At 35.8% G+C, this 16,398-nt stretch overlaps 2 protein-coding genes and 1 long non-coding RNA gene across 9 annotated transcripts in view; 2 read left to right on the top strand and 1 right to left on the bottom strand.

Annotated features, from left to right (window-relative positions):
* Positions 1–2,383, top strand: part of LOC117160955 (uncharacterized) — a 20,798-nt gene extending 18,415 nt beyond the window's left edge. For both annotated transcript variants that reach the window (XM_076617838.1, XM_033342086.2), the window contains 3 exons: positions 308–491; positions 795–914; positions 1,605–2,383. In XM_076617838.1, coding sequence (XP_076473953.1) covers positions 308–491; positions 795–914; positions 1,605–2,056 — 756 coding nt within the window. In that variant the 3' untranslated portion in view covers positions 2,057–2,383. The remainder of the gene's footprint in view (positions 1–307; positions 492–794; positions 915–1,604) is intronic.
* Positions 2,101–16,264, bottom strand: Actn (alpha actinin). Of its 5 annotated transcripts, XM_033342097.2 has the most exons (12): positions 15,225–15,357; positions 14,723–14,847; positions 8,646–8,880; positions 8,224–8,559; positions 7,909–7,998; positions 7,409–7,494; positions 6,854–7,199; positions 6,488–6,764; positions 6,242–6,413; positions 5,505–6,170; positions 5,132–5,428; positions 2,101–5,058 (listed from the first exon to the last, which is right to left on the bottom strand). In XM_033342097.2, exons 2-12 carry the CDS (start codon positions 14,822–14,824, stop codon positions 4,900–4,902), a joined length of 2,766 nt encoding a protein of 921 aa, XP_033197988.1. In that variant the 5' UTR covers positions 14,825–14,847; positions 15,225–15,357; the 3' UTR covers positions 2,101–4,899. The 5 variants fall into 5 exon arrangements, with proteins under 5 accessions (XP_033197988.1, XP_033197985.1, XP_033197986.1 ...); XM_033342094.2 differs by lacking the exons at positions 7,409–7,494; positions 15,225–15,357 and adding an exon at positions 16,062–16,264 and having other exon boundaries at positions 7,913–7,998; XM_033342095.2 differs by lacking the exons at positions 7,409–7,494; positions 15,225–15,357 and adding an exon at positions 16,086–16,264 and having other exon boundaries at positions 7,913–7,998.
* LOC143302582 (uncharacterized) lies at positions 11,554–14,835 on the top strand. Of its 2 annotated transcripts, XR_013058187.1 has the most exons (3): positions 11,554–11,981; positions 12,066–12,176; positions 12,633–14,835. It is a non-coding gene; the product is annotated as an uncharacterized LOC143302582 (long non-coding RNA). The 2 variants fall into 2 exon arrangements; XR_013058186.1 differs by having other exon boundaries at positions 11,648–12,176.
* Positions 16,265–16,398: the final 134 nt, after the last annotated feature.

Raw genomic sequence — 16,398 nt, 5'->3', positions numbered from 1 at the left:
ACAATTAATAAGATACGACATATTTTGAATTTGTATTATTCGCGTCATAAAATTCGAGGCATCTTGTGTTTCTGTTATCTCCTATCGAGGTAATGTTTCACTAATCAAATTTCATTAATCGGTTATAAAAAAAAATCGTTCACGAACTCGTTCTCGACATATTAAATACTTCGTAACATCAGCTTCTTGTTCATAACTTATACCAATTGACCGTCGACTAATATTTTTTGATTGACCGATGAGAAAATTCTACTTACCGTTCTAACGAACCTAAACAAAATACAATCTGCGTATGCTCTACGAACAGGTGAATTCCTCGAAGAGTACGGTAACATCTCGTACACCAGGAAATTTGCCATCAACCAGGTTGAGGAAACCCACTACATTCAATTTGGCGACATTGCAAAGCAAAACTTCCAACACATTCGCGAATCATCGAAAAACTCATTCGAACGACGGAAAGTCTCAAACTCTTGCTAACGAAAAACTCGGTAAGTGATGATACGATAATATAAAATCTACACATAACCATAATACTCTACACTCGAAACTCTGTAACGTGATCACGCCGCGTCCCGCCAATTATTGCGAAGCACAACGCCGCGTCGACCAGGTATCGTACTATTAGAAACGCGTGCGTTTGTGTAAACAATTGTGTGCGCGACATGTTTGAAATTCAAATCTCCTTTAATCGATGCTCTCCGTTAATCAAATAAAATAAAAAGTTTTCGAAGAATATATTATTAAATAATTGTAGAAACAATTTACAGACACGTTTCTATATTGTGTTTTAGATGCCGTGGATGAAAGAACAGAAACACCGAAATCTGAAAAAGATATCGATCAAAGTAGTAGAGCACAAGAATTCGCGGTGACTTTGGCAGATCCACCATCTCCACAAACATCAGCTACGGGTACACTCAACTTGTTAAATCCTCCACCATCAGATTTCTTAATTTATATAAACTAAAATGTTAAGTCGCATATTTCACTCTTGTTCATGGATCACTTGGGACATAATTTCTCATTGCACTGCAATTTTCGACTTATATTTTCTCATACTCTTCGAATCAATCGATGAGGACGATACTTTTCCATTTACTTACTTCTAATTCGTGTACTTCTTCCATTCTGATACTCAAACACTATAAAACCTTTAAGGAGCCGAGGTTACCATCAAGAACTAATCACATTTTATTCTTATTGAAGATGTACTTCATTGTTGGGGGTCTAATGGAAGCTAATCAACATCTTTTGAGAACTCTACCTCGTCGACTTCATAATCGTTCACCTGTTTTGCTAATATTTTTGTCCTTTCCATACATTTCTACTCTATTATAATTGCAATCATGTTCTTCACCTTTTCCATCACCGTCTGTATCAACGCCCAATATGAATACTAATGCAATTATAACTTTTACGCACATTGATACTCTTTCCCTTTTTGCCTGTATCCTTACGTGTGCAGGCACATCTCGTTCTTCACGCTGGATAAATCATATGCGTGCTGATGCATCTTTTATGTTCTTCCATGGGTGCTAACGGGATTCTTCTAGTCTCTTTTGTTTTTGGAGATCGAATAACTAATAGAGTTACACAATCAGGTCGAACACCGTTAAGGAACGGTCTGAGGCGCAAAATAAGCACTACGGTTGCACCTAGAACGGACGCGACAACAAGCAGGGCTACCCTCAGATTCACCCCGAGTCTCAGAGATCGACAAAAGTCAAAGACGAAGGATAAAACTCTACAAAATGTAACGACAAGACCTAGGCGACCGCCTGTTATCGACTACGATTATTACGAGGACGAGGAGGAATCGGTGGTTGGAAAATCTACTTTCAACGGAAAACTCTTCCTCACCAGCAAAGGAACCTTCCGATGTCTGGATCAAGGCAATTTTCCACACCCCGACTCTTGCAAAAAATTTATTACTTGCGCCAGAATGGTGAACGGTCAGGTAATCGGAGCTGAGTACACTTGTCCCGATAAACTATCCTTTGATCCGGTCGGTGGTATTTGCAATTGGTCAGCCGGACTTGGCTGCAAAGAATAATTTCTCCTAAATCATTAATTAAACGATGTCTTAAAAGTCGCATAGATCAGACATAAAGTAATTTTTAATTCATATTTAAACTAAATCATGACCAATTCATTATACAACGAACAAGAAAGATTCGGCTAAATTTTTACAAACGCATGTAGCCATATCTAACGGAAACGAAGCGTGGTGATATTATAGTTAAAAATTTGTCTGTAAATATTATAGTTATTGTATATACATAGATCTAGTTTACTTTATTGCATGGCGTATCGATGAAATAACTTAAGCGTTAGTACATGTAGTACCGAGAAACTTAATAAAGTGTATCTTTGTAAAATACATGTACTTGTAAAACTCTTTGCACTCGATCAAAAACGTTGAATCGGAATTACATATATAATAAGTTTTACGTTTGGAATAAAAGCATTCATTTTTAACCACACTGTTAGAAATTTTTATTTAAATAGCCTTTGTTATATCGCCCACTTGATATGACGCATATTAGGATACGTTAAAAATAACTACCCAATCTTGTCGCTTTATTTTTGATATAAAACTTGAACGGTCTTCTCTCTCTCTCTCTATCTCTCTTTCTATCTCTCTCTCTCTCTCTTTCGCTCTCTTTCTCTCCCTCTCTTTCTCTCTTTAAAGACCATTTTTTATTTTCTCATAGTTTGATTTTACAATGCTTTTTGTTATTAAACTAGCTGAGGAAGATGGAACTGATAAAACAAAAATAGGTAGAATAGTTGACAAGTGTAATATGCAATACGATACGATTGTCCAACTGATGTGTAGATCGAATTAAGATTGTAGAAGTTACATTAAATGATTTAAAATTATAAGAATTATAATTATACATATATGTGATTATTAATGAGAATGTATACGTATACACAATACGATATGAACGCATCGAACAATTTGATTTTCAAAACTATTTCTTTCGGCTATACATACATTGAACACATATGTACTTGTTACAGATTCATTATGTTTCGATATCAAAATGAATGTTCATAATCTCAACCTTCTGTGTATATATGTCGTGTGCGTGCGCGTGTGCATGTGTATCTGTGTATTTATATATATATGCCTCAGTATATACTGTTCAGTAGATCTCCCCAGTTCTTTTTATGTTGTTCATTTCTATAAAAAGCCCAATAATAATTTTATTTTTTAACAAAAATAAATGTAAGAGGAATTAAAGTGAACTCATAAAACGCGTTAAGATACATATTAAAGAAGCACTAGTTCAAAGCAAAAAACGTCACAGTACTTTTTTCTCCTCTCGAATAAGTAATTGCATTTCACACACGAGCGTCTTCCATGACCTTAAATAACAATGATTCGACAAAATGATATTTAGACTGCTGAATATAAATTGTGATCTAATAAACATGACACAAAGAATGGCGGTTGCTATTTGAAAATTTTACATAATGGGTCTTATATTACATTGGCCTTTCATTTATCACTTCTGTCAAATATTTATAAAAATAAATACTTTGAAAAAGTGGCTTTGTTTTACTACCATAATTAATTATCGGAACAATAATAAATAATCGTTTAATTCAAATAAATAAATAATTTGCTTTCTTTAGCATCGTTTCGCATTATTATTTAATATACGATTTACGAAATGTAAAAGCGGCCCCCCCCTCTTTCGTTAAGAATTCGTTATGCCGCTTATTATAAAAAAATATGAATGTTGTGTTCGATTTCGAGCGTAGTATTTTCTGGATTCTTAGCGAGAAAGTCGTTTCGTACATATGTACGAATTTCCAAATATTCGTTTATATCGTTAATATTATTAATTTATACACACATTATGAATTTTCGCATATTTTACGAACATCGATTTGCGCCTTACGTTTGAATCTGAGTAACTGTTTCTTTCCAAAGCTTATTTTATAAAAAATCCCATCATCTCCTGCTGGATTATATATGAATAGGAACTGTGAGATACTCATATTTAGTTTTTCAACTGAAACAATCATCTCGTTTAGACAAATCAAACTTTTCTTTCCAAGGAAAAATTAAGCTATTTTTTGTATGATACGATTTAAACAGCTTTTTCAAAAATATACAAATACTCCTAATAAAATGGAATATTTTTTGAACAATATGTACGACTGCAATATCGATGCATGCGAAAATTGTACGTAATAAACCGTTTAATCACGTTTTCCATTTTAACATATTAATCATTTATGGAACTATATTATCCTCTCCTTTTCTGGAACGTTTACGGAAAGGAAATGCTTATTATTCTCTCTATTATTGGTACTCGTGTGACTTCTCGGACATGTTTATATACAATTGAAACATTAACTTACTAATTATAGGACTCACCATAAACATAGGCAAGAAGCAAACGTTCTAGAAGAATCTGTTGTATTCGATTGTGCTACTCTTTTAACGTCAAGGTATCTAAATTGTGTATATTTATTGTCACTGTACAGACTTATTTAAGTACGGACCACCTTCATTGAGCGCTATACGTCAATTTCATCTCGTGATAACGATAGAGAATAGACATCTTAGCAAATATCAGTGTATCAAAATTTATCGGTATAGCTCTCAGGTTCCTTTACGTTAAAAAAATATCACGAATAAAAAATTGCTAACTCGTGACACGTATAAACGTATTAGAGCCTTTTCATCCCAAACGCTCCGAATATTATACTATATTTCTTGAGGCTAGTCAATGATTCTTTGATCGCGTTGAGATTCTCAATTTATAAAGATGGGTTAGAGTACCAAAACGTGCGACATACGTTTCAAATAACATTTCATCTGCTTTTTAAAATGGAAATCGTCCAAAAAGTTTTCATGATTTTTGATATGTATCCTTACAAATCTGATTCACCGTATAGAGCAGTAGAGAATGAACGATAATCCAATGCTCCAGGGATTGCATTCGGTCCCTTGTATGGAGGCATTCGCTGAATACAGTATTCAGCCTGATCAGGTGGCAATTCTCTCCTCAGTTCGTCGGCCAAAATGTATGGCTAAACGATAAAAATAATAATTAATTAATATTTCGAAATAAAATTGTGATCATTTAGATAAAAGTATGCAAACCTTGTCTCCAGCAAGTATACGGAAACTATCGATTACTTGCTCGGCTGTGTCTGTATCTGTAGATTCTCGAGTCATAAAGTCTAGGAACGCATCGAAATGTACGTAACCAGAATTATTTGGATCAACAATAGCCAGAATACGCTGGAAATCGATGTCACCTTGCCTATCCTTTCCAATGGAATAACCCAGAGAAACAAGACAGGATTTGAATTCATCAGGAGCCAATCTACCTGTACGGTTCTTGTCAAAATGATTGAAACTACTACGAAATTCATTAAGTTGTTCTTGCGTAATACCCTACAATACATATTAAATTTATTTTAGTCGTTGGAAAAAAGATGAAGAGATAATTTAAAAAAAAAAAGAATGTTACCTTCGAATCTCTAGTAAGAATTTGGTTCTCGACTTCATTAATGTTACGATTTATCGAAGTAAGTAATTGTTCCCATCCAACTCGTAAAGTTTCCATCGTATATTGAGTGTATCGGTTCTCAAATATCATGCCTTCTTGGACAGCTTGGTGAATCTTCTCCAGTTCTTCAAGATGAGCTTTGTATTGATAAACCGCTTGTTCATATTCCTTCAGACGATGTAATTGATCTTCCAAAGTACCCTGAAGACCGAGACCAATAGCTGTAACTGCGTCTAGTTGACGTTCTATCCACGGACCAACGGCATTAGCTTTCTCAGCAAACTGTCGTCGAAGTAATTCATTATTCTGTTGTTTGCGAAGTTCCGCTTGCAGTGTACCGTCACGCTGAGGTACAAGTTGTCTGACATCGCTCCATTTCTTCGTAAGGTCCAAAGCAGTGAGAGTAGTGTACGGATTTTCAAGACCTCCCGGAATTTGGAACTGTTTGACTGTTGATTCAACTTCACGCACTAATCCCACAATAGCATTGTATTCTTTATCAGCTTCTCCAAGAGTTGCTTTAAACGCAGCATGAGCATCCATTAAACCTTGGATTTCCTCCATCGTATGAACGATAAACATATCTACTAGATCTTCCCTGGTTCCATCCAACCAATTATTGAACGGCTAAAAATTATGTCATAATCATTAAATTCCGGAAAAGATTTTTTACCACATACGTAATAATATAAACTTACAGCAGCTCGTTTAGCGAATTCCAAATGTAGGACGTCGATCTTTTCAAGAATACGTTCGGCCTCATCTAACGCCTGACGTCTACGTTGGGTAAGAGTACCCAAGCGATCCCATTGGTCGCAAATTCGTTGACATCTAGCATTAACGGACGCACTATCGTGATACTCCAAGGTACTATAAAAGAAAGTACCAATGTTATTATGAACATATCTTCAAAATAATTTGGTGCAAGTATTTTGCAAAATTACTTGAGCTCCTGAGCAATAGCAGCTATCTGTTCCACGCGATCCTGATGCGCCGCAAGATCAGATTCGAAAGCTTCATGCTTTTTCTTCAAAGCTTTGAGTTCATTGAGTTTGCACTGTCGGAAATGTTGTGATGTGAGCATCTCTTCCTTTCCTGCAGTCCATTCTTCATGAGCATCAGCTTTATGTTTAAATTTCTGAGCCAAATGTTCCAAACGCTCGAGACGCATCATTTCCGACAAGAGCCATTCTTCGAATGACTTCTCTGCCAACTCTAAACCTATAATCGAATCAAATGATCTTGGTACTTTCGTCAAAAGTACTTGTTACTTCGTCATCAGAGTTGACACAAGTGTTAGAATATTTTACCTTTCCAAGCCTTATTTATATCGGATACCATTTTTCCTTCAGTTGGCATATAAGCAGGTCGATTGCTGAGTCGCAGTTTCGTTTGTAAAGTGTTAAAATTCGTTTCGAGTTTGGCTTTTTGCTCAACTCGCGGTGGTTTATGCTTACGACGGTACGTTCTATATTCTTCTAATTTTTTCTGACAACCGGCAAGGGAATTATCGGTCTGACGACTAGCCAACCAAGGCATGGTTCGTCTTATCCATTCCAGTAAATCAGATGCCAGTCGTTCGTATTCTTCCATGAGTCTCTCATTTTCTTGATTCACTTTTAGAACTTTACATATTCTGTTTGCGGCAGTCTCTGCCTACAATGAAAAGTAGAAATTCGCCTTAGGAAACGGAGATCTTCAATGTATCGTTGTAACCGCTATATGTGCGTCGATATGTTTGGGTAAAAGCATATCATCGGAAATTTGTTTCCAATTTAGTTGTGGTTAAACATTCAACGAGTAAATTGTACACAGATAATACGATTTTTATGTGTTATAGGTTAATTTCAAATGCAAACACACACCTTTTGTGCACCGCTAAAGCAGTGGTAGTATGAGGAAACGTAGGTCATCACAGCTCTCTCATCAGGCATTGCTGTATTTCGCATATCTAGAAAAACACATTCGGAAAAACTCAAACCATGCAATGTTAGCTTAAGAATGTCCACTGAAAAATTTTGTTTGTCTTCTATCAAGGAGTGTAATTTTAATTGATATTTGTAATTCTCATTGATGTATTAGAAATATATTAATTGTCTCTAGCTAATATCATGAATTGGCTGTACAGTGTACATTGTAGGGGTAACGGAAACAAACCTATAGATAAATCAAGAAAATCTTTCCAACAGTCAACATTTTGTCTGTAAGTACGTAGCATTTGAACATAAAACAAGTATAAGTTATACAATGAAATTAGCATGATGAAACACTGTTAAGTGTAAGTATACGATGATAGTGTATTAGTGAAAGATAGCACAGGTCGTTTTGTAACCAAAGTAAGGGAACAACACGCATTTCTTTACGCTGACCTGCTGAGCACCTTGGAACGCATGGTAGTAGCAGGACACGTACGTCATGATTGCACGCTCATCTGGCTTGGGGGTGTTGATCAAATCTATATGATATCAAGGGAATATAATATTAAGAATCTATTCGTTTAAGTGACAGAAAAAGCTCATCTGATCGTAGTTCCATCCTGAACCCCAACAAAATGCCTAAACTATTTGGTTAAAAAATATCTCTATCACGTTAATCGACAGTATGCAAAGTGTAACGCATTTAACATTTGCTTTGAATGTGACGAAACGTTTAAAAAAAAAATATATATATATATACTTACCATCGGGATCTAACATACGAGGAATGTCGAGATACTTTTCAGCAACATCAAAGGCAGTGTTCAAATTTTCTAAAGGATTATCCTTGCTAAGTTTATTGTAATCAATCAAATCAGGGCGATGACGATGAATGAGCGCGCAAAACGCCAACCCATCCTTGAAGGATAGATGGAAGTTTTGAACATTGACATTTTTATACGGTGCAGTTTTACGTTGACACCACAGCAAAAGACCCTCTTTAGCAGTCATTTCTTCCACAGAAATGTCTTGAATAGCAAATCTCAAAATGATGGTCCAGATCATGCCCAATGTCATCTTCAAGTTGCCATCCACGATTTCTGGTAAAAATTAAACAATGACCTTGCATTTTATTCAACTTTACTCAACTCCTAGAAGGAACTGTTCAAAGAATCATGATATTTACCCTCTGCTCCGATAGAAACTAATTTTACACCTTTACTGGCAATGTAATCAAGAGCTTTATTCACATTCGCGATCTTGTGGAACCTCATTTTGCCTCTGTCTGGTCTTGGCAGAGTTTCGCCAGAAATTACTTCAAGTAGTAACATCAATTTCAGTCCATTTCTAAAGTCTTCTTCGATCGATTCGATAGCGGTTCCAGCTTTGCGAAGGTGCGAATTGCACCATGCTGTGAATGTCTGCAAATATAAACATAACATTGATGTTCACTCATTTTCTATTTATCTATTTCTAATTTCTCAATAATATCTCGATATCTTTTTTCTCAATATCTCAATCTCTACAGGATCGATTAAACAGTAATGTTTCACGGTTACAAAGAATTTAAAATGGAGAATTGAGCTTGAATGCTGCTTAGCATATATTTTAGTAACGACCCCAATCCCTCCTGCTATATATATCTCCTGTCCCGGTTCTTAAACTGTGCTTCCCATTGCCCAGGCTAAAGATTTTCAAACCTTTGATATCTTGAAGCATAAAATTCGATATACTCAAACACACGATAACGATCCCAATTACTTTATACCATATCCCATGGTTAAATGAAGCAATTGACTTGAAACATACTTTATTTGAAAAACAGTTATTTATTTGTTAAATATTGCAATATTCGATTTATACAAAAATAAATATCACACAGATATCTTCTTCTCCTATCTTCTAATATATAGCATGTAGCATTAATGAACATATCTTACAAAAAAAAGCTTTTAATTTAGTTTGAAATACAATTAAAGAATAATGTAGCATGGTAACATAAATAAATGTTGAAAACAGACACGTTTCTTATTATTTCATTAATTACAAATTATATTTCTCCGAGAATACAATATAATAAGTTCGATAAAAACAAGTATTATATACAATCATTGATTTGACGATATTATTGATAATATCGTTACAGTCAACCCTAGGTTGTTGAAAAATGCATAAAGATGTGAAAAAGAAACGATATCGATACTTGCAAATTTTTTTAAAGGGGAATGGGCAGAGAGAGAAAAATATTGCCTGAAATTTAATACGGCTAGCGTGAAGCGCGACCGGCCAAAATTGGACATGAGCCACCTTAACTTCTACGAGCGCTCTAAGATCTATTTGTAAAACATTGACTCCTCCCGCGCTGAGCGCTGAAGCATTTCGAACACGTTCTGATCCGTTTTATTTTCAATCAGAATATTAAATTAATATTTCCACATTCTTTAATTTATCATTCGTAGGTATAAGCTATTTGGATTTTAGTTCAATCACCGATATATTTACTGGAACCGAAGAGGAAGAGAGCGGAGGGGGGGGGGGGGGGGCAGGGGCGCTCTATTTCAACGGCTAAGCAAAAAAGTTAGAAATAAAGGAAAAATTGAAAACTGATGAATGGCACAGAAATTACAACACGATTAAATTCATTGCTGATAAATCATTTGATCTATATCTATACGAGAACCATGGTCGTGTTTCTCTTGAAGAACCGAATTCTGTTTCAAAAATAAGTTTCGTGAGAATTCGCGAGGATTTTATAATCTCGTAACTTTTTCATCGTAGCTATTGCTGTATTTCTATAAATATCCAACGTTTCTTTGCTTTTTCCTGTAATTGCACAATACAAAAGGTTACAAATATTACCGGACAAACAAATTCCGTTACATAAACGGTAACTTTACAAAAGTAAACCGAATATCGAGTTATGTAAACAAACTATACAACCATAGTTGCACAGAATAACAATGGAGTTACGAGGTTTTCTTTACTTACGTTCGTGACTCATGCCCATCCTTTTATAAACGGAAAGAATGTCTCGCGTGTCAATGAGTTAATGACACGATATAAACAGATGATTTTTATTTGCAAGATATACTCTCGGTCGATCGAACGATCGATCGCCAAAATCATTTCACGCTACGCACGATCAAATAAATCTTTTGCTGGCTATATCGTTGTAACGGGCTGTCGGGACAAATGTAAGTAGAAAAGTATATAAATCCGACTGTCTACACAAAATTTTTACAGCTACCTGCAGTTGCACCAAAAATAAACGCAGTTAAACACGAAACGCCCTGAATACGATGCACATAATTCACGTAACCCAAATTCTAAATATCGCGCGTGAACACGCTTGCAACTTATATCTATTCTTAAATTCTGGCATTGAATTTCTTTTCGTTTGTGTCAAACTTCCATAAGATAGCTGAAACTTCTACTCTGTTCTTACCATTAACAGTTACACGACGCGCTATACGTACATATACATATACGTATCCTTCATAGTCGGTGAAAAATTATTGGCCAAAGCGGCCAATTAACGAATCCTTTCTACGCAACTCCGCTGTACCTTGAAACACACGACAGGAGAACGAAATTGCCAAGTTACTTTTATGATACACGTGAAAATCGCGTAGCAATGAAACTGTTGTAAAAGATATTTACGAGAACCGGTGTACGAACACATTATCGGTTCGCAGCATTCTATTATTCCGGCGTTGAAATAAAGCACAGGTGGCGATGCGGCCGGTTAGATCAAATAACATTAGTTACATGAAACAAATGAAATTTTTACATGTTTCACAAGAGCGGTTCAGCGGTTTCAGCAACATCGTCGTCCTATTTGCGATAGATCCTAGAGAATGTGTCGCGTAACCGATCGACTGAACATCGCGTTATGTAGCGCCGCGGGCTAATCGGCCGCGGAAACTCAATGACTTTGGTTCGCGCGATGTAAACGATTGAGGTAAAGGAATTCAAGGAAAAAGATGTTACTCTGCGCCATCAATTGCGTTTCTCTACGCACAGCATGCCGAAAATAATCCTGGAAGATCATACGTAACGGAAAATATCATGGTCGACGTTCTATTTGCGGACAGTATCACCGCAGCGGGTGGAAATACTGAAAATTCATTCAAGAAACCATTCCAACCGGTTACACTGAACGCAGATATTTCGCGTAATTATCGTTCGACCTTTGCAAACGGCGAATAGTTGGCTGAAAATAGTAAAACGTGGGTGTCGATTGCATTTTAACGAAGCGTAATCGCGGAATTCGCAATAAACAGCCGGCAAAGGTGTTCAGGCGCGCGGAACTTATCATCGCATAACAATCGACTTACTGGTGCATAGCATGCGTGGGTCACCCGATTCCAATCTAAGATTTGGCGTACAGCCGAAACTTCTCAAAGGTTAACGATCTTCTGCTCGCATCGAGTAAGAAATCGATCGATAGCTCTCGCTCGTTCGCAACTTTAACTCTGCGCCTCCCCTATCTTTGGAACTTTCAATATTCGTACAGTTTCTGGTTGGTAAAACAATTCATTGTTATCGCCGGAACGCGTTACAAATTGTTTTTAAAACGATTTTTCTTCTTTCGTCCTATCGAAAGATTATACGTAACACGCTGTCACTTTACGAACCCTACTCACACGAACGCTACACGATCAGATCTTGGAGCAATGTGCGACAACAGAGAACAGCATACTTTACACAATCGCAGGTAAGATCGTGTCGTGAACGATCGGCATAAACGCCGGTTAAATTTGAAAACGGCGATCGATCAGAGAATATGATCGATGTCTTCGACCGCGTGCATTATCTATATATATATATATATATATAGCAATGTCAGCTCCATGCGAACGTAAACGACGAAGAAAGTAAGTATATACTTATATACATGAGTGCTGTTATATCCCTGACGAACCGTAACGAGTATCACCGTATCGCACCACGTAAAATAACCAGTTGACAGTAACACTAGATAAGCAGTTCCGTAACCTTCGACGATTCTCCGCAACAACACGTTTCTACGTTAGTGTACTTCACCACCACAACAATCGCAAATTTCTCTATTACACGTATCTATGCACAGAATGCGATTACGAATAAAAATTAAGACGTCAACGAGAACCTGTAATTAACAGCCGATTAAGTTGGTATCTTTCGTGTACAGATCGTATCCAGCGAAGACGAAGCCTGTGGATCAAAGCTAATTCGAATGACGCGACAAAATTATAGAAAAATTTCGGCAATTTGAAGAAAGAAGTCGTTTCGTTCAAGATGTTCGTAAGTAGATAAAGTCAAACGGAAATCGTGAAACAAGCGCAAGAACAGCGAGTTTTCGCAAAGCATCAAGCAACGTGACCCATTTGAAAGCGAAAGAAAAAAATGCCTATCACCGTCCCCCGGAATGTTTCGTGCGCAGTTCGAAAGCCGTCCAAGTGGCCGAGATTTTATGAGAAATTATACAGTTAACTAGCCGACAGCTTAGTTTCCCGAATATGTTACTATCTATATATTTAATCATTGTATGAAAGATACATGTATGAAAATATTAAACGATATAAATATGCTATTGGTAATTAATGAGAGAGATGAAACTCTTATTTTTCTTTTAAAGGAAACAAATATACTTTCGTGGTTGAAATATTATCACACGAAGATTTTTTCCAATTAGTCTACGTACTATGTATCTTAAAGTGTGATTGTTAACGTGTCAAAAATATCCCTCAAAAAATGCTTAATAACCAAGATAAAAGTATCTACAAATCTTTGGATTTTATTTCTAGAATGTTAAGTAAGCAAATTAAAATATCTTTTGAAAATTGTGAATTCGAGAAATGATAACAATAAGAACATTGAAAATTATTTCGAGCATATGATAAATTGTCGATAAAAATATCAGATTTGTGTTATTTAACATCGATAAATTAACTAACACATCAGGAATGTGATATCAAGATAAGATTAATATCAAGATAAAGCTCTCATTGGCAAAAGACTGAAAATAGGGAACGAAAATTAGAAACGGTAATTTCATAAGATTCAAATTCTGTAAGAACTCTACTCGGCTCTGGTTCATCGAGCCAATTGTCAGACAAACATAGTTCCGTAATAATTTACATATCTAAGTATTTCTAACAACGATACTTCGAGACTGATACAAATGAAGAAACGATCCAGTAACGAAGTAATCACAAAATTGTCGCATGTGCCAATGAAACCGACGATACCGCAATCTTATTTCAACGATCAAAAATCGAGGAACATCAACGAAACTACGATAGCTTAAAATGACTCAGTGCTCGATTATTTTTGTCATAAAGTCTGAAAATACAATCCAAAGGGCTGCCACATCTAACGTCCCATGTAATCGAGTCGGTCTTGAGAGCCTTGAGCCTCTGCCAAAAATGAAGAAAACATTTTCAACGCGTACTTGAAGCTGTTCCATTTTATCAATTGACACCGTATTAATCTGCTACCCTTGTATCTTCTCCGGGTATTTCTTCTAGCATAATTATCTCTCCGTATATTACGAATCAAAATTTGCGTCAAAGAAACGTTCATTGTTAATCGAAGACACTTTGCGTTTTAATCTCTATACACAGCATTTTAAAATATAATACCTACAATTCACAGAGAAGTAGAAGATATTTCGGACGTATAATGGAAAGCATAAACATCTACAAGAAATAGAAGATCAGCGACAACAGCGATAGTCTTTCTCTCAGAAATGAAACTAAAATTAGATATTAAATGTTTTGCGATAAATACAAAATTAACTCTGAAAAAGTAAAGTTCGTTCGATTTGCGAAAATCGCGTACTATTGATAATTTGTATAAAATAAAATCAATTAAAATAAGACACTTTCATTATCATTAAGATCATATGCGATGTATTCGCTTATTATATGCCGTCGTATGTATCCTAATACAACATTTGAAAATCGTATCGTGCTCCGTGAGGTTATGTACAGTAGTTCAAAAATCTAGTAGGCAAATATTCTGTAAGTGATAAACGTTCAGAATGAACACCTTCACTGTGAAGATAATAATAACATTTTACAAATTTGCAAAACAAAAAAGTAGGCTAAACAAATGTACTCAACACAAATAGGAACATTAAAATACCAGTTCAATCGCTCAATATGCAATATGATATATCGTTGTCCAGTACTATATAACTAAATCGAAGTTTTTTTATCGAAGCAAAAAGAAATATATAAAATTCTATTAAATAAAAACGAGACGAATTCAACTCACCTTTTTCTGCTGTTTTTCCCAAGCTGGGTCCAAAAGACCTTCCCTCTCCCATTCTTCTTCGGGCTCCATGTATCCATCCCCGTAAGCTTCCATGTCGTTCATCCTTCCGCGGATATATCACGTTCCTTTAAATGTAAATGATTTCTATGTCACACAGCTACAAACGTTTTCGTATGTACAAATCAACGAGCAAACACTTGAATATGCTGATCTCGATCATAACCGAGACTGACAATTTGTTCGGACATTTCTTACACTTGTTTCACGCTAATACTGATCATAAAGACTAAATGCATTGTTGATAAAAAAATGTAAGTTGCCGATACAAAAAAAAAACGAAAAGGAAATTACACGCGCGCACAGGCGATAGAAAGAGAGAAAGAAAGAAAATGGAAATATAAGTTAAAAAGAAAATAAATGAAGATTTGAGAAAAAATAAAGAAAAATGAACAAATAATTGAAAATGAAAAAATGGTGTACGTTTTGTAACGTGAAAACGTACCCGCTAAGTCCAGAAAATGTTCGGTTCGTGTCGTTCTTTCTCTCGCGCTGACCCCTCTGCCACGAGTCTGACACACGATTTGCTCGCCGGCGCACGAGCCTCCCCTCCCACGCTATCGCTCTCTTTCTCTCTCTCTCTCTCTCTCTCGCGCGAGCGCGAGCGCTCTCTCTCTCTCTCTCTCTCTCTCTCTCTCTCTCTCTTTCACCCTTGCTCATTACTTTAGTTGCTAGCTTTCCTTGATTCTACCCGTACCATTTACTTACTCAACACCCTGTCGCTCTTCCTACGCAACAGCTTTCGTAGCTAACCCCCGCGAATTGTAATAATGCAATCAAGTATTCCAGTGATATATATTATCAGTGGATCGAAAACTTAATTAGACTGCTTAACAAAATATGCTAGAATACATTATCCCTCTTTTTATGTATATGTCTAATATGTATCATTATCTGTAATACGTATTCACAAAATCAAACATAACATATGTAAACCTAATTATAAAACTAAATTCAGTTAAATATCGATGTAAGTTCATAACTTAAGTTTATAGATATTTCATAATATGTAAACTCTGTCCAAAAAACAAATTAAAAAGAACTGAATGAATCCTAGTTAAGTATGTTTACTATTAACAAAATTCATATTCTTGTTCAAATAACGCATACAACAAATTCAAATAAAGACAAAATCAAATGTTGCTTAGAAGATAAAATATCGCATTTAAATAAGAATTCATTATAAATAAACAAAGCATTTCCGTAAGGTTTTTACAGCACAACCAAATCTTGTTACATTTATCGGTTTGTTTCAAACTCGGTTTCATAGAAAACTACATACCCCAATACATCTGCCGAAACTAACCTCCGTTCTTCTTTTAAGCGCGAATCTCGCCCAGCAAACGGCTTAGAGAATATGAAGATATCGAAAATAGTATCAAAGACGACTATGACACCTGATTCACCCACACACGATAAAAATAGTACGGTAATTCGTGTGAAATTTCCAAAACAACAAGAGTAACACCATTCCTCCGAGACTTCACGGACATGCAGGCATAAGCATTTTATACCTAGAACGGCAACAATTGCATCAGTCAAACTTACAATATTCAATTTCTTACTTACTTCAAATATATTATACTTTCCAATTTAAAACGTACATAAGTATTGTTCTT

The sequence above is a fragment of the Bombus vancouverensis genome, chromosome 4 (genome assembly GCF_051014615.1).
Source record: "Bombus vancouverensis nearcticus chromosome 4, iyBomVanc1_principal, whole genome shotgun sequence".
Taxonomy (NCBI): Eukaryota; Metazoa; Arthropoda; class Insecta; order Hymenoptera; family Apidae; genus Bombus; species Bombus vancouverensis.
Note: the sequence above shows the minus strand (reverse complement) of the source record. Positions and strands in the feature narration are given on the sequence as shown.

Excerpts from the sequence above, each read along its gene's own strand:
- Actn (XM_033342097.2), bottom strand. The coding sequence starts at position 14,824 with ATGAACGACATGGAAGCTTACGGGGATGGATACATGGAGCCCGAAGAA. Across the intron at positions 7,495-7,908 it reads CCAAGGTGCTCAGCAGGTCA|ATATGCGAAATACAGCAATG; the intron begins GCGTAAAGAAAT and ends GTGTTTTTCTAG. Across the intron at positions 6,414-6,487 it reads GCTATTGCTCAGGAGCTCAA|TACCTTGGAGTATCACGATA; the intron begins GTAATTTTGCAA and ends TTTCTTTTATAG.